The 18,913-nt window shown below is 37.6% G+C and overlaps 1 protein-coding gene across 2 annotated transcripts in view; it reads left to right on the top strand.

Moving 5' to 3' along the window:
• IFT140 (intraflagellar transport 140) overlaps positions 1-18,913 on the top strand; it is a 50,647-nt gene that overhangs the window by 21,702 nt on the left and 10,032 nt on the right. For both annotated transcript variants that reach the window (XM_032968253.1, XM_032968254.2), the window contains exons 16-25: positions 648-795; positions 2,200-2,331; positions 6,214-6,422; positions 9,152-9,329; positions 9,790-9,980; positions 10,611-10,706; positions 12,605-12,737; positions 15,248-15,391; positions 15,551-15,679; positions 18,177-18,359. In XM_032968253.1, coding sequence (XP_032824144.1) covers positions 648-795; positions 2,200-2,331; positions 6,214-6,422; positions 9,152-9,329; positions 9,790-9,980; positions 10,611-10,706; positions 12,605-12,737; positions 15,248-15,391; positions 15,551-15,679; positions 18,177-18,359 — 1,543 coding nt within the window. The remainder of the gene's footprint in view (positions 1-647; positions 796-2,199; positions 2,332-6,213; positions 6,423-9,151; positions 9,330-9,789; positions 9,981-10,610; positions 10,707-12,604; positions 12,738-15,247; positions 15,392-15,550; positions 15,680-18,176; positions 18,360-18,913) is intronic.

Raw genomic sequence — 18,913 nt, 5'->3', positions numbered from 1 at the left:
GCCTTGACAAAGGAATTAGCTTAGAATTTAGCATTGAAATAGCTGAGTGATTAGCTTGTGACTGGTCACAGAAATGGCTATGTTAAAGTCAAAGCATACACATCCACAGAGGCACCCCTTGACAAAGGAATTAGCATAGAATTTAGCATTGAAATAGCTGAGTGATTAGCTTGTGACTGGTCACAGAAATGGCTATGTTAAAGTCAAAGCATACACGTCGTGATAATTTTATTGTGTTATTTTATTTTATCAATTTATTATTTTATTCTCATTCTACGTGACTTTACCGAAAGAACCAAAGAAGGGGATATGTTCAATGACCTCTTAACCTCTTGTACTCTTTACATTACTGCTTAAATGTACTCCCTCCACATTATTTCAAGCTGATACCTGCAATAAAGGTATAGAAGGCCCATTCTCAAATTCAGATTTGTTTTGGAAAACTCGCTTTAAAACCTCAGTATGTAGCCTCAGTATGTACAATGTTAGGATTACCCTGTTAAACACTAGCTATTAATGTTCCAACTAATTACTTCACCCATAAGTAATTCATTTCTACCAACAGGAATGTGTTACTTTTTCCAAATTAGTTTGGTCAGATTTCTGCACACATTGCTGAGTAAGTACTTCTGTGTGTCCTGGTGCAGAAAGCGTTGTGAAGATAAGTACATGCTTGGACGCTACCCAGTCAGCCAGTACTGGGATCAGATGGAACCAAGGTTATTTGTGTGTGAGGCTGCATTGCCTGCTGCAGTTTCTGGCCCAAATAATAAAGATGCCAATCTGGAACCATTGGTGAGTAAATTTTTATTTAAAGCTTTCGTGACTACAGGGATTCATATTCTTGGTTCTTTCGGTAAAGTCACGTAGAAGGGAAACAATAAAATATTAAAAATATAAAACAAATTATCACGACGTTTCGACTGCAACACAAGCAATCATCATTAGGTGTGAAAACCACAGCAAGAATTTTTTTAAAAAGTGGCGGTTTTTTCTTCAAATTTTCTTGTGGTTTTCACACCTGATGATGATTGCTTGTATTGCAGTCGAAACGTCGTGAGAATTGTATTGTTTTATATTTTTTATATTTTATTGTTTCCCTTCTCATCGGTGAGTAGTAAAGCTTTATAGTGCTATATACGAATGTATACTAAGTATGGTCACAGTTATTACTTTATTCTCTTTCAGATGTATTATAGAATGTAGATGTATGGCTAGTTCTGCAGATACATCTGGAGATGGTTTTTGAACCCATATTTTTAAGTAATATCCATTCTCCAAAGAAAGTATAATGTTGATTGCTTACCATTATATTAAACTAGCATTAGTGGTGACTTTGGCACTGTTTTAGCTACTGCAGTCATATACACAGGAATGTTTTTGTGTGAACAGGGAGCTCATGCATTATTTTTGGCTTTCGAGTTTGAAAGCGGAATTACAAGCAAACGTGTTTCAATACACAAGAGGTTGTACGGTAATGAATACAAAAGCTTTAAGTAAATCAGTAGTGGTGTGATGCATATTTGGATTGAAACCATCAGTCAAGAGGAGTTTCTCGCGAGAGTTCACAACCAACCACCATTAAAAATGTTGTCCACTCCCAAGGTCATGTCACACCACCTCAAATAAAACTTACAATTTTTGATGATTTATGGTGTATAGCATATCCCTGTACTTTTTCTTTGAGTTATAAGCAGAATGACAAATACCTTGCAAATGAATCAATAGTAGTATGATTTAGTAGTACCTTCATTATGACTGGTTGTAATATCTTGATTTAAAGCTTTTGTGACTGCAGGGATTCATATTCTTGGTTCTTTCGGTAAAGTCACGTAGAAGGGAAACAATACAATAATAAAAATATAAAACAATAAAATTATCACGACGTTTCGACTGCAATACAAGCAGTCATCATCAGGTGTGAAAACCAAATTTTCGTGCTGTGGTTTTCACACCTGATGATGATTAATGTGTTGCAGTCGAAACGTTGTGATAATTTTATTGTTTTATATTTTTATTATTTTATTGTTTCCCTTCTTCGTGGTGACTTTACCGAAAGAACCAAGAATATGGTTGTAATTATATTACAATTATTTTGGATGTTTGCATCATTAATGGTTTTGAAATTACCAAGTTCACCAGCCCTTCTCGCTGGTCATGTGTGTGTGTGCTTTCATTTGTGCTTGTGAACGTGAGCAGCCAGAGGTAGTGGTAGTGACTATGTTTTGTAGTCAGGAGCACGGCATTCTCCTGCAAGACAGCTTTGCACGTGCTGAAGCTCACGAAGCTCTACTCGGTATGCAGGTGCCTTACTACTACTTCACTCGTAAGGTGAGATTCGTATTCACAATCATTTTTGGAATGTAAAAATGCTAAATCATACTTTATATAAGTCAGTATTCTGACTTAAAGGCATTGTTAATCGGGAATGTGGTGAGATATTTTATCTGTGCAAGATGAAAGAATACACGAACCTCTGCTAATGCAGCCTTTTTATTGTTTCAGTGTTAGGTTTACAATATTATTTCTTTTTTAAAGGTCAACATGAGCAGGTTTCTACATTGCTCAAAATATTCATTAGCTTCATTGTGGATAATGTCACCTTAATATTATCTGTTTTTATACGTAAAAAAAATAAGAATATTTTAAGCAAGCCTGATTCAGCATGCAAAACCTTGAATGTCAAACACGCCCAGATTGTACTGAATTAATGCTGCTGAAAATATTAACTACCAGAAGGCTGTGGGGTTGAAGGGGAAACTACTTTTTTATGTGGATAGACAGCTACATGGAGGACACATTGTCCACGTATCTATTTGGTTTTTGTAATTGTTTTACAAAAACAATAAGGTTAAACAGGTTAAGGCACACACAAATAATAACAAAAATTACCAATATGATACTCCATTACAAAAACCTACATTTTATGATCCAAAGTACAATCAATGTCTATCTGTCATCCATAAATCCTGAAAACTGTAGGAGTCAAGAGATCTGTGGAGATTCACAGATTATCATTTATGCATTGTAAAGTTTGTTATGACTGAAATCACAGCCACAGTAATGCTGTGAGTCAAGAACTTGTCCTGCCTGGTTATGTCTGAAGTGTCGCCGTTAATATACCTATAGGCATGATGACACGTGGGTGTTAGGACTCTATATAAGGCGATACAATTTGGATTTATGAACTGTTTCGTTGCATAGCAGAGTAGAGGTCTGATTCAGACCCGGCAGGAGCTTTCAGATTTTCTTCCATTGTCTCTTCAGTCTGTGATATACAATTTTTTGTTTACAGTGAGCAATTTGTATTCAAGGGAACCGATGAGGTTTGAGAATAATGATAACTCCTCAGAGAGGCAAGGTGATTCAGCATGTGGGACAGAGTGGTATTCTAATGCTCAAGAAATGTTTTTTTTTGTCCCTGTGAAACAAGGATTTAATAGACAATGTGCAGAAACAGAGATATGAAATATTTTATGTGGCTGGTTAGCTAGAAGGAGAATTGGACATGGAGAGAGGTTGTTTGGACATTAAAGGAACTGCATGAGGTTGGAGGGAGAAGGCAGATAAAGCTATTTGACCAATTCCATTATTTAGTGTACTGCTTGTGGGTGGTTACCTGGAAAAGCCCTCTCACATGCGAGAAGATAACACTCCACGCAATTGATTTCAAGAAATCATATGTTGTACAGCCAAATCTCGCCGACCTTGTAGCCCTGCGGCTTTGAGAGTAGCGCAAATATCAGTAATCCACGAACCATTGCCTCCAAAGTTCTAAATTGCAGGCGTCCGCTACTTCAGCCATTGACCTCTAAAATTACCCCCTCTCTGTCTGGTTCTTTGTGATCAAGGATGAAATGTAAACGCCATTATAAAATATTCTTCAAGCCCTTTTATGTTAAACCAATTACTGTAAAATATCAAATAAAAAAGTTAATAGCAATCTTGAGCTCATGTACCCTCTCACAGTTAATGAATATCAAGTAATTAATAATTCACTATTCTAGCAGTCATTTCTGAAAAAAATGTTAGTGGGTAACATGATCACAGAAAACCTTAGGAATGGAATTGCTTTTAAATTTCAGGGTGACCTTTTCGGTAGTCTTGTGAATCAGATTTTTTTTTGTAATTTTTGTTTTATTTAAAACAGAAACGGGGAAAAAGTAACAAGGTTTCTTTAGACTCGGTAACAAAAAAATTCCAAGTACATTCTTGCGTGGCTATAGTGTATTGCGAACAGTGTTATAATTAATGTCAGTTACTTAGTGGTTAATTCCACTATGCTGTGGGCCCAGCAATCTAAGTTTGACTCCTGGCCAGAATCAGAATGTTTATTTAGACTGGAGGAATCTGATGAGCTATGAAGCTCGTTTTCACAGATGTCCAGTTGGACATGGCCATGGCTTCTGTCAGTGGTGAGTGATACCTGAGCCAGTCCTTCTTCCCTTCACCATCCTGCCCTGACCAGTATGGTGAAGTTTGGTTAATCTACCCCCATGACTTCCAACACAGTATGGGGAGGCCTATATCCAGCAGTGGATTGACAAAGAGCTGTACATTATTATACTTACAATCAGCTTTAATATAGATTGGCTTTGTGGGCACATTGAAATAGGTGAATTCAATACCAGTCTTTTGATTAATTAGGGAGGCGTTCATAAACTAACATTAACTCTTTGCCTCACTCTCTCTTTCCTCTGCAAAGGTAAGTTTGCATATGCAGGTTTATAACTCAGAAAAGAAGGGGACATGCCCAAAGCTGGAGCGTTAGCTGAATGTTTTTACCTTTTATATATGTAATATTTTGCTCTCGCTCTTTCTTTATAACACTTTGACCCTGCAAGATTAAATTTGTTATGAAAATGTACCAACGCTACATTTATATTTATTGATTTTTGACACAGTGCCATGTAAAATGAATGTAACATTAAGTTTTGATGTGGTGGTTCAAGGGTCTTGCGGCCAGGCCTTGTGACACAAGTGCAAATGTCACTGACCGATCGCCCACATGCTTTATTAGTCACATAGCAATCCCTCCTCCCTCTTCTTACCCCTTCCATGAACGTGACTTAATAACATCAAACGACCACCTTAGCTTACATGACAAGAGCTCTCTGGGGAAATAAACAAGTGAGGGCCATCAGCACTGAGCAATAACGTGCTGTAGTATATTTTCTCATAACATTTCGCCAATAGTTGATTTGATTGCATGTTAACTGTTGAGACCACACTGGCATTTGCTCACACTGTGCCTGTTTATTCGTTTCAAGGAGCATAAACCATCACGCAAACTCTGGTCATCCTCGCAGCGGCGTTTGGTTAACCATCAAAGACGATCACTGCATCGCGTGCTTTCAGATGCGCTTCTGTGGCCATCTAGAATTCTCTTCCTTCCGATATTAGGAAGCCACTGGAGCTATGCACTTTCAAATCTAGATTTAAAACTAATTTCTTTAGAACTGCTATATATATTTTTTTAGTTTGTTGTGTTTCTCCCACACCTCCAATTAGCACAAGGGGTTACGTACGGTGCGAAAGAAGTTCAACATAGCTATCCACTGTTTAATTTCTACTCTTTCCCTTTCAGTCAATAATCATTTTCCTTACTTATTTCTTTTAACCATTTCCATGCCTCCAGAGTGTTTTTATTTTATTTAACCTTTTCTGTCCTTTTTCATTTGTATGTTCAGTTACTCTTTCGGAGAGGTTTTCTCTTCAAGCCTCTTGTAAGTACTGGTAGTGTTTTGTTTCTGATTTGTTTAAACTTATTTTTTATGACATTGCGCACACCTGTGTCACGCACATACTCATTGTCATTCAAAGTATTGCCTTAGAGGAGCTATGGCCAGCATATTCTGTATTACAGCATGAGTATCCGGCAGGAAATTTGTACGGGACATTTGGAACATGATGTTTAGTAATAGTGAGTAATTCTCCAAACCCCACATGGTACGAGTGGCTATTTTTTTATTATTAACTTCCACACAGATGAAAAAACATTCAAGTGAGATCATAGAAACAATGTTTAAATAAAATTATTGAATAAAATCAGAGCCCCAAATCATGACAATGTATCGAATCAGTCGGGGTTGTTGCGTTGTTACATGCCTACAAACATAAAAATAGCAAATGAGAAATTGAGAAAATTGGTGCAATATCCCTGTTGCGTTGGTTATTGCCGTGAATGGTTACAAAATGTCTGTTTACTTCTAGGCTGGGAAATCTGAAGATGATGTTGAGGAGGCAGAAGGCAGCCAGGGACCTTCTAATGTGCCCAGAATGGTTGCCCGCAGGCCGATGCGCGACTTTGTGGGGCTGGAAGAATGCGATAAGCAAACGCGCGAAGCCATGCTCAACTTCAGCTACTACCTCACCACAGGGAACATGGACGAGGCCTTCAAATCCATCAAACTTATCAAAAGGTACCACGCAATTAACTATGTCTGCACTCAACACTTGCGGGCATTTTCGCAAGGCTGTGTTCATGACGTTTACGCAATAGAGATGATGTTGCTGCTCTCTGAAAAGGATACGTTATGAGAGTGGAAGTTTTTTTTTCCAATAAGATTAAAACATGAGACTTCCTACCATTTGTAAGTGTTTCAAGGCATTCTCCAATTCACTTTTTATTTTATTTTGCAGAACTCATTTGTTCAACGTAATTTCACACACCATTTCCACATGATGTGCTTTAACTCATCAGTTTCATATGCTTCAATGAAACATAGAATAACAATGTTGCAGAGTATTTTAGTGAATGTCTCTTTTCTGCTATGATAAGAGGGAAGGCAAAGTGAGAACATTTGATCATCTTGTTAATTTTAAAAAAATCCCTCTAATACAATACGGTATTGTATGGCAACATACAACTAGTAAAACGGTTACTCTATTCATTATAGAAAAACGAATAACAGATTCAAATTGTATTTTTGTTACACCGTGTAAATCGATAGTGCTTAAACCAGATGGTGGTCTATATGAGCAGACCTTTGGGGTTGGGTGTTAACTGTAAATAAGTTGTGGGATTTGGCAGATGGAGAGAAGTGATAGTATGATGTGGTAGCATTGGCCAAGATAAGTCCTTGATCGAGGCACCTCTTATCTGTGATTGGCTTCGATGCAAATTATCGCATATTGTGTGCACTGCACGTGACTCATGATGCACTGCACACAATATTGCACTGCACACAATATTATGGGAAAGTGCTTATGCAAAATACTTTTTTTAGAAATCTTGGCTTTGACAATAATTTCAAGGGTTACTTTAAAGCTCTTAATGCAATTTATCTGCAGGTTTTACATTTTATGTTGGAATATAAACCCCTAACTTAAGTTATCTTTAAAAAGTGATCGTTTATTGGATATATTTAGTGACCAATTCACCATCATAAAACATGGGGAAAAATTACTCTTTTAATTAATTATTGGGAAGTTATTTTTTTTATAGTTCATATTTCATCTCGCCAATGGATTGTCACAGATAAGATGAACCAGATGGCTGTAGATGAGAAAATGTCTGGGGCACTTTATCTTGCCTGAGATCCTTGGGTTGCTTTGTCTTGTCAATGACATTATAGACACGATAAATGTGCCAGTTGTGAATATGATGTCTGAAGGTTACGTCCGTCGTTTTCCAATTTTCAGATAACAGCAGCTGCCAGTGTAGGGTCTTATCATATTTGTGGATAATATATCCACACAGTTTCAGAAATAAATTTTTTACTGTTTTTATTAAATGTAAAAAATAACAGTTTTTGGAGAGTTTTATAAGCTAGTAATAAAGGCTTGCAAATACCAACATTATGCATTAACTCTTTTAATATATCTTTTTTAATCACACAACCTTTTAAAAATAATTGTACCTTGTTTTTCCAATCGTTTATTTCTCATAGAAAGTATATATTTTTGATGAAGTGTGATATGTCAACATTTTTCTTTCTCAATGTTAAAATATTAGCGTTTTCATTAAAAAAGCTGTAACCTAAAAAACTAACATCTCTTATCTATAGACATGTACAAAGGCTATTGCCTGCATCCCTTGCTTTCTGATACAAATTTTAAGTTTCATTAATGAGGAAAAGGACTTCAAAGTTCAGGTTAAGCAACGTTAATGGTGTCAGTGTGACATTGCTCCAGTACATTTTAACACATTGTCAATTCAGTGCCATCACTAGTGTGTGCTTTATTGACGTAATTAATAACTTTCAGGTCTTTCTCATTAAAAAAAGTATAACATTTGTGTCGGACAGCAGACGAATCCACACCATAGCTACATATCCACAGGAATAGAGTTTTGCTTTTTGGGTTGTGTCTTTGATTCATCATTTTGTTTCGTCAGGGTTTTTTAATAGATTTACATGTTTAAACTTAATTTAACTTATGACATGTTATTGGTGTCCAGTACAGTACCAAGTGAAGCACATTTCGTTATTGGAAATCTTATGAACAGTATTGCCCAGGACTAGCATTGTTCAAACATAGTACAAAACTTAGGGTGGCTCAGTTAATTAACCTTATGCCACTTATTTTGCTCATTATTTGCCAGACGTTTACCCTTTTGCTGCATGTAAAAATGAACAATTGTTTATATACCTCTTTTTTTATTTGCCATAAGTCAAAATAACGCGGTGAACATTTAGATATTTTTCACCTGAAGAGTACAATTAAAATGTTATTCCATTCATTGATTGAATTCAGGATCTCAGAGGAGCTCTCAGTGCCCAACACAATGTGTTTGTTTTTTTATTCACTGGTCACCTATTTTTTCCCCTCTTGCTTAATGTCAGTAGGACAGAATGTGCTCTAGACATTGTTTTGCAAACATATATTTTTAAGTAATATCTGGAATATAAAACAAGCACAGCATGAATTATTCGATCACACCTTTAGGACATAATTCCAATTCACATACTGTATTTTAAGCAGCTAGTTTTTATCTGCACTGTACCGTGGTTAGTGGTGAACTACTTTCCATTCATGCATTTTTTAATGCCTTATCCTCTTGGCACTGTCTTCTGAAAATGAGGGCACGTAGAAAAATATAATTAAAAGGCAAAATATACGGCAACGCAAAATGACTGAAAAATGTCACTGTGATTATAATGTCCATGCTGTGACAAGGTTCCGCTGATGCATTTCTGTATTTTCTCAGTGAGGTGGTCTGGGAAAACATGGCACGTATGTGCGTTAAGACACAAAGGCTCGACGTTGCCCGCGTGTGTTTGGGCAACATGGGGCATGCCAGGGGCGCAAAAGCCCTGCGCGAAGCACAAAAAGAGCCTGAACTAGAGGCACAAGTAGCTATGCTGGCCCTCCAACTTGGCCTAAAGGTAAATCATCATCATCATGACAACAGCCGTGCTATCTGCTGGATGGAGGCCTTCCACATTGTTTCTATCCCTCATGATCCTACCGCAGTCCATCTGGCGCTTGCGTATGAACTGATCTCATCGCTATATCTCCACAGTGGTCATCCTCTCGGGCATGTTTCACCTTTGGCTGACATTCGATCAGTAGTCTCCTCTATCCACCATCATTCCTTTTTGCAAAATGTCCTTCCCAAGCCAATTGCAGTCCTGAACAATCCATCTGATGTCTCTAATTTGCACTTGCTCTCTGATTCATGTGTTCCTCTTCCTACATTTCAGTGCAATTATTTGCATACCTCTCCAGAGCCTCAAGAATGAAAGCCCAAAAAGTACTTAAAAAGTCAATATTTGGCGCAAAAAGCATGAAAGTAGCAAAAAGCTAGCTGATCATTGTTTTCAAATATAAATGTTGCCATTGCAGGATGAAGCTGAACAACTGTATAAAAGCTGCAAGCGATATGACCTCCTCAACCAATTCTACCAGGCTACAGGGCAATGGCAGAAAGCTGTGGAGACAGCAGAGACAAATGACCGAGTCCACCTTCGTACCACCTACTACAACAAGGCAAAATATCTCGAGGAAACAGGGGACTTTGATGCGGCCATCACATAGTAAGTAGTCACTGTTGTGTTATTTCTTTTTACGTTTCTGAAGTCCATTCAATGCCGTAAATCACTGCCCTCAGCATTTTATAGTCAAATAAAGTAGGGCTTGTTTTTTTATATGTAAAAGTGAGTAATTGTTTATTTGTTTTATTCGTGCAACTGATATGTTCAACTATATGACATTTTAATGCATATCATGGTCCTACTCTAAGATTTTATTTTATATGCTTCTCATGTTGCTTATGCATACCCTTTTAATTATCTCACAAATGGCAAATGCATACTGGTGTTTAACAGGATTCCTGAAGTGGAGCCTTATGTTCGTGGAATACTTTCATGATACAAATTGATGTCTGAATAATAATTAAATTTGACATGGTACTTTTTAATTAATAATGTATTGCATTTAAAAATGTTTTAACACTAACATAATTGGAAAAGGTAACAATCTCTTTTGACAAATAATATTAATATGATTGAATGTATATTTTGTACTGGTTTAGGAAATGTTGATTTGACCCAAATTCTTACAAGCAAATATCAGGCATAAAAACATATACAAAGTCTTGCTTAAAGTTGACGTGGTGTGTTGCTCTATATGCTATATTTTCAATTATTTTAATGTTTATTCTTCAGCTATGAGAAGTCTGAAACACATAAGTTTGAAGTTCCCAGGATGTTATTTGAAGACCAACATGCATTGGAAAACTATATCAATAAAAATAAAGACGTGTAAGTTGCTTCATGTCAACCTCTATCAAGCAGTACTCACTGCATTCAATGAGAAAGGAGGAACCAATATATCATCACATATCAAATACTGGGCTGTTTGTAAAAGTGTTTAATCATTTGGCTCTCTATCTTTTCCATTCTTCAGTCTCACATATAGCCAACAACCATATCAAAGTAGGATGTTTTTCTCTGCATCACATTTTAGTTATTTTATGAGACTCCTCTTAACTGTGGCCGTCCATAACCCATTTTATTGGGAGAGTCAGTACAGTCTGTGATTATTGCCATTATCTGCAAACAAGCCACTGGTAGAAACAGAAACTTAAATAAAAATTGGGCATCTGTGGATAAGGCAATTTGTCTAGAGGAGTCACATGGTATTTTCATTATTTATCCATGATTATAGATTATAATTGAGGATGGACAAGCAGAGGGTTTTCCCCACGGATAACAGAATTAATACATATCTTATCTGAAACTTGGGTTCCCTCACTTAACCACGATCTAGTGACATCACTGGTGTGCTCCCCTAAGGCACTTTAAGATATGTTTTCTTATGGACAAAAGCTTGACAGTCACATCGAACATCCTGATGACACCTATTATTTGGGGGGTTTCGTACCCTATAATTAGTTGGTGATATGTAATTGACCTTGTATAAGGGAAACCTCATTTCCAATATACAAACACACGCTGCTTTTAGATTCGTGTACAAAAAAGCTATGCCAATAATACAAATGATTGTTACTTGTTATTGTCTGCCAACTGCTATAAATTGATGGTGCATTCCCAATTGTTTGGGTGAATGGTCCTGCATCCCAATTTTTAAACCATGTCCTGCATGGCATTATTAAAGCTAGGCATATGTGGCTGTGAATCCAGGGAACTAAAATTTGATTTACGGAGACAAGACAGTGTGTGCTGCCGGGTGAGTCTACTGAGGCATGATGTGTTCTAAAATCCCCCCTCCCTCTCAACGCATCGCATTAAATTATCCCACCAGCACGAGCAATGAGGCATCTCCTCCCCTCCCCACGTTCATATTTGTGTATACGATGTGAACAACAAGAAAATGCATGTGCTATGCTGGAAAGCATGAACATTCCCATCACTGGATTATACGCACATTGCTCAATCTGAATTATACGTAGGGATTTAGCGCAGAAAAACGTGGTAGTACCCTCCTGATAAAGAGTAATGAGACTCGATGGTTTCATGAGTAAACAGCCATAATGGTAACAATTAATGGTGATCCGTTTTTGTAGATACTGCACTGATTTTTTTTAATATTACAGGTGATTGAATGTTGCTAAAATTGCAATATATGTCATACAGAGGAGATTGTTAAAGGATGTCATAAGTGTATTGAGATTGATGGGTGACATGTAGCAGCTTTCATATTAAATATTAATGTCTCCCTTTTATTTTAGTGGCGTATTTATAATGGCATCACCATGTGTAACAATGTTTGATTAATCACTTAGGCTCAGAAACAAATGCGCTTACATGGTTTTTTGTTCTGGATTTATTATAGATGTTTTTTTAGATCTAGACTCAGGTACCAAAGTATTTGGAGGATTTAGTATTAGTTGCCATGCTACCTTTGTTTTGTGTTCTTGTCTGTCATGAGCACAGTTCCTTATTTGTACTGATAATCAGATGCCAATTAGAAAAACAACAGTTATTCCAAAAACACTATGTTTTTTTGGCAAAAAATAAACATTGGTAGTTTTTGTTGGCTTTTCAAAGTTTTCAACTATTGTCCTTGTCAAATAAGGCCTGTTACGTTCGGTTTAGCTGAATTACTAAAAACAATTCATGGTTGACTTACTGCCAATTGATTTGCTATTTTAATTTGTGAAAAATCATGGCTTAATCTGGTTCATTGTGCTGTGCAGGAGCCTACTGAAATGGTGGGCTCAATATCTGGAAAGTACTGGAGCAATGGACGCAGCACTTAAGGCTTACGAGTCTGCCCATGACTATCTGTCTTTAGTCCGGGTCTACTGCTTCCTAGGAAACACTCAAAAGGTATGAAGCAAACAATAAGTCACATTTACCCATTTTGACGTTTTGACTACATAATGTTGATGTGAATATTGACACAAATACAATTTTACTTTTATTTTTTTTTCCCATGTTATGCATTACAATGGATATTATGTCCATGTTGCCATGTTGCAATGGTTAGCACACTTGAATTATAGTGCAAAGGTTACTGGTTCGATCTCCTGGCATGGCAGTTGAAACAATTGGGGCAACTACATCATGGGACCTCCTTTGCCAGTACCAAAATATTATAATAGATTTCCTCCTTTTTTCTGGCAACAAAACAGGTGTTAAGATTTTGATTTAAAGCTTTCGTGACTGCAGGGATTCATATTCTTGGTTCTTTCGGTAAAGTCACGTAGAAGGAAAACAATAAAATAATAAAAATATAAAACAATAAAATTCTCATGACGTTTCTACTGCAACACAAGCAATCATCATCAGGTGTGAAAACCACAGCAATACATTTTGAAAAAAGTGGCGGATTTTTAACGTTAGCACCACGGATAGCGATTTGACAGTTTGTTCAGATGGAAGAGTCCATCTATTTTCGGAAAAGAGGAGGGGGGAGACGAAAAATAATGGATGCGATCTGAAAGCCACCTTAAGCGTGATCAATCAATTAAGACCTGAAATGGTTTATCAAATCCTTCCAATGATTGCTAAGCCAGAATCCATCTTCTCGGTTGAAATTGTCTCTGTGTTTGTATATGTGGATAGCCTCATGAACGAATCTCTCATGGTAGCCAGATGGCTCGCAAAGAACCTATGTCTTGGAGAAGTCAATGTCATGTGAGCCTACTGAATTATAACAGTGATCTGCCACGGCTGAGGTGTTGGTCCTACCGTGTTTCAGGTCTGCTTTGTGTTCACGAATGCGGTCCGAGACATGTCGTTTGGTTTCTCCAATGTAACTACTACCACAGAGGCAACTTAGTTTGTAGATGCCAGGGTACAATCCGTAAAGCTATCACTCTAACCATGAAGAAGGACCCTCTTGAGGAGCCTTTCAAAACCATCACTTTACCCTACATTGCGGGGATCACAAAAAATATCTCCAAAATCTTAAATAAACGCAAGATACTGGTCCGATTCGATACATTACATAAAATCCGTGATCTGGTTCCGTCTGTGAAAGATGTGATTCCGGACATACAGATGTGATTCCTACCATGAGAGATTTGTTCATGAGGCTATCCACATATACAAACACAGAGACAATTTCAACCGAGAAGATGGATTCTGGCTTAGCAATCATTGGGAGGATTTGATAAACCATTTCGGGTCTTAATTGATTGATCACGCTTAAGGTGGCTTTCAGACCGCATCCATTATTTTTCGTCTCCCCCCTCCTCTTTTCCGAACATAGATGGACTCGTTCATCTGAACAAACTGTCGAATCGCTCTCCGTGGTGCTAACATTAAAAAACCGCCACTTTTTTAAAATTTTCTTGCTGTGGTTTTCACACCTGATGATGATTGCTTGTGTTGCAGTCGAAATTTTATTGTTTTATATTTTTATTATTTTATTGTTTCCCTTCTACGTGACTTTACCGAAAGAACCAAGAATATAGGTGTTAAGATGTTAAAACACCGAACTGAAACCTTTAACAAGGAATCATGTCTGCATTAACCACAATACTTGTGGTCAGAATGCGGTGTTAAACGGTGTTAGACCAGAGGATGCCTTTTGACGTCCTCTGGTCTAACACCGTTTTGAGACTAGGCTCAAAAGAAAGCTGTCTCTGGTGTGGACCAATCAGTTTCAAAGACAATGCATATATTATCAGTGTTTATTCTTTGCATTCTGACCACAAGTATTGTGGTATAATGCAGACATGATTCCTTGGAAAAGGTTTCAGTTTGGTGTTTTAACATCTTAACACCTGTTTTGTTGCCAGAAAAAAGGGGAAAACCAATTATCATATTCAATGGGGCCAAGTTTCGTAAATCCCCCCCACATCTGTCCACCCAACAGTATAAATGGGCTCACCACTGTCACTTGATCGGCAGGTCGCATGTAGTGGGGTAAATTGTGGAGGCCCTTTCGCCAGCAGTGGCGTGGGCAAGTAATTGCAAGGCTTCACTTTTACCCATAGTGTTCATATATGTAATATATGTAATTAAGTCACATTTTGTATGCATATGTTTGTGTTTCTATGCACAATGGTTCATCATTATTACGATAAAACTATTCTTTGTATTATTCTGTGGACTTTCGCCGATGTCAGGAGCTGAAGTGTTTACTGTCCACTACACCTGATCAGCGTGCTTACCTCCCTACCTTTGATTGCGTTCGTTTTGTTTCTGTGCGGTGTTCTCGCAGCAGTTTTGATGGTTAGTGGTTTGTGATGTTCCGCGTTTTGGGATGCATCAATGATACTACATAAATTGAATCATTTTTTATTATCCTTACGATTGTAATTGTCCTATTCGGCAATTTCTAAATGTTAAGTGTTGATGTAAAGTGCAACTTTTGTGTGTATATTCAGGCAAGCGAAATTGCAAGTGAGACCGGAAACAAAGCTGCGTCTTACCACTTGGCTCGACAGTACGAGGCCCAGGATGACTTTAAACAAGCCATTAATTTTTATACAAGAGCCCAAGCTTTCAACAATGCAATTCGTCTTTGTAAGGTACTATATGTGTCATTGACATAAGAGATTTACACCATCGTACCTTTCCAATGCAAATCCTTCCATGAAGAAATACAGATACTGTAAGGCTGATAATTGTGTTAGGTGTTATGCAGATTTCGTTAAGACAAGGACCATTTTCATTATTTGTCTTTGCAGGAACACAAACTGGATGACCAGTTGATGAATCTGGCATTGCTCAGCACTCCTGAGGACATGATGGATACTGCGCAGTATTACGAGGAAAACGGCAATCAAATGGACCGTGCTGTGATGCTTTACCATAAGGTGGTCATTAAAATAAGCTCACCTTTACATATGTCCATTTATAAAACAAACATGCTATACCGTATCTTTGTCGTTTCAGCAATATAAAAATCAGTTTTATGCTTTCAAATCTGACTACCATTGTACAGATGCGACCTGAGACATATCTGTATCATACCTTTGCAATGTTTGACAATTATGTAACACTATTTTTGCACATCTTTGACAATTTTAGCAAGAACTATGTTTCCCCCATATATGTTGCAGGCTGAACATACGTTCTGCTGTGACAGCATTCTCAAGCATATGCCATTGTGTGTCAGACTCACAACCCAAAACCTAATTTAAAATGAATGATATTTTGGTCATGTGCTTCTAAAGTTACCAGGAGGCTGTGGAAATCCAATAATTCAATCCTTGCACCCAGACTTAATGGAAAATATGCCGAATAAAGCTTTAGCTTTCGTGAGACAATTAAAAAGTTACATGTACGAAGCCATACTTGGAGAATATCATAGAATAGACTGCTTCAACCATTTAAATTTTGATTTAAAGCTTTCGTGACTGCAGTAATTCATATTCTTAGTTTTTTCGGTAAAGTCACGTTGAAGAGAAACAACAAAATAACAAAATTACCGAAAAAACTAAGAATATGCTTCAACCATGTTTAGTCATTCGTACATGTGATCATCTTAATCAACCAAGATCATCCACTGCTAGATGAAGGCCTTCTCAAACCGTCATCGTCCCACACGATCCCTTGGCTGAATGCCACACACCATCTTGTTACTGCACATGAGTTGATCTCATTGCTCCATCTCTACCATGGCCATCATTTCATGTTTTCTGCATTGGCTCTGATCAGACTTAACACTGTAGATGCAGTTTGTATTCATGCTTATGTGATTGTTCATAGGTGCACAGAATCCTACCCAAGTCTCTAATACTCACATAATCTCCTTTGCCTGCACCACAACAATTCATTTCGGCACCCCTCCCCGAGCCTCTGCTGGTTCATTAATGTGAACTTTAACTGTTGAGTTTAGATGTATTTTGTTCCAGTTTTGCTTCCTGTTGGGTAGCTAGGCAATAACAGGGCCCACACAGTTCAGGTTGGGCTGGCTTCGAGAAGCCATGCATGTCAGGCATGTAATGAAGTTGTAATTAAAATCGATTCTTATGCTCATGATGTGTGCGTCAAATAATGTGCATGACAATCTGTTGTTTATTATGTATGCAAATAATGTGACTGGTAGACTAATCGAATTACTGACAGTTACATTTCTGGGGTGGGAGATTTTTCGGATGCTTCGTGCATGTTCACTTTGTGGCATCAAGGTAAACTCACTATGCACACTTTATTGGGCCGATGAACCCAAGCAAGGGTTAAACTGCTAAAACAGCTATGAGCATCACCTCTCCACCATACAAATACATATAGCCATGATTCTGGCTGTAAATGGTATTTGGCCTTTAATGCCGTTTTATTACAACTGTGCGCAAATGGCTTTGAAATCCCTTGATCCCTGCTAGGCTTGTTCTTTTGTGTGTCATGTAACATTAACTTTTGTTTGCATCGCGTTCATCCATCATGCATTTGCCATTAGTTTCTAATGTTGGTCCTGATTGTTATTTTTTTGTGTCTGCAAAATGTGGTTATCCTTGCAATGATTTTTTTCTCGACAGATGCGGGTGATATGAGAGTCTACTGTACTGTTTATTGAGCAATAACAAACAGACCCAATGCCGGGCTCGGCTCGTAAACGTTAGACCCTGAGGGTAACATTAAAGTTCCAATAAAGCCCATGGTATTGCTGATGCTCAGAAACATAGGTGGTGATGTCAGCAAGCTAAGAATGTATGAACATAACTTACACCCTAGCAGATTAATAACCTGCATTTTAAATTAAACAATGAGTTATATTTCTGTATCTTAACATTCTTACCATAACTGATTATCTGTAGCCATTAGTTAGATATGATCTGAAAAATACTGCCATATTTTTTGGCCAACATGAGGGTAGTCATTGTCATGGGAAATGGATATGATTCCATGCTGTATCTCCCAGCCTGCATTTTGCCCATTATGCCTTTGTCTTAGGCCTGTCATGCTAAATAATTTAGCAGATTCAAGGAAAACCTTTTGCAGAGTGGTGCTGCAGTGTTATGAACCTGGTTACCTGGTCCAAATCCTGGCCATGGCTAACAACAGTGGCAAGCAATATCTGATCTGGTCTTGGGCCTCCCCTTTCACAAACCGTACTGACCAGAGTGGTGAAGTATGGTCAAACCAACTTCCCATGATGAACACAGTGTGGAGAGGCCGTCATCCAGAAGTTGATTGACAAATGGCTTTATATTGTAATTTTCAAACCTATCATTATTGTTGAATGTTTATGAACTTCACTGAAGCAATTTTTAAGATAGTGAGTTTAATTGATTACCCCAGTGACTGGGACAAAGCTATATGTTGTGTTTATTTAATGGAATGGTGAAAGTAAATCTCACTTTTCTGCAGGCTGGTCACTTCTCAAAGGCACTGGAGCTGGCATTTGCCACGCAACAGTTTGGTGCTTTGCAGCTGGTTGCAGAGGAGTTGGATGAGAAGTCTGATCCAGCTCTGCTTGCCCGATGCTCCGACTTCTTTATCCAACACCAGCATTACAGCAAGGCTGTTGAACTTTTAGTGGCAGCCAAGAAGGTACTGCATTTTATTTTAATACATGCCACTTGAGATGTGTTCTTCACATAGTGTTTATGAATTTTGCTGCTTTGCTGTTTTCATTTTGCTATCCTCAGCATGACCATGGAGCAGATAATTAATAATCCAGGGTTATTAAAACTATGAGCCACAAGGTAAAAGCCTGCGTGTAGGTTTCATCATTTGTACATTATATATTTCATACCTTTACATTCGCAATTTTCATTATTGGGTTACAGTGGCTTCAATGTCATTTGGGCAATATGAGTACTTAGATGATTTATGTTTTTTTATGGATTTTTGTTCAAATGTGAACAAAATATCATTCTCCTTTCCCCTTATTGTAAACCCACATGTTTCTGTATCTTTATCAAAATAATAACGATTATGTAATTGACACAACTTACACAATCGGGTATAATTAGCAATTGTATTATAAAGGCAAGTTAAAAACACACACGCTAATTATTTGGAAAGGTACGGTACTGTCTAGTGGTGAAAATGTGTCCCTGTCCAGATATTTAACAACCTGACTATATAAAAAAAAACATCAG

Source organism: Petromyzon marinus, chromosome 39 (genome assembly GCF_048934315.1).
Source record: "Petromyzon marinus isolate PM22_M1 ecotype Great Lakes invasive population chromosome 39, UKy_Petmar_22M1.pri1.0, whole genome shotgun sequence".
NCBI classification, from domain to species: domain Eukaryota; kingdom Metazoa; phylum Chordata; class Hyperoartia; order Petromyzontiformes; family Petromyzontidae; genus Petromyzon; species Petromyzon marinus.
The sequence above is the reverse complement of the archived record's forward strand: the minus strand, read 5'-3'. Positions and strand labels throughout refer to the sequence as shown.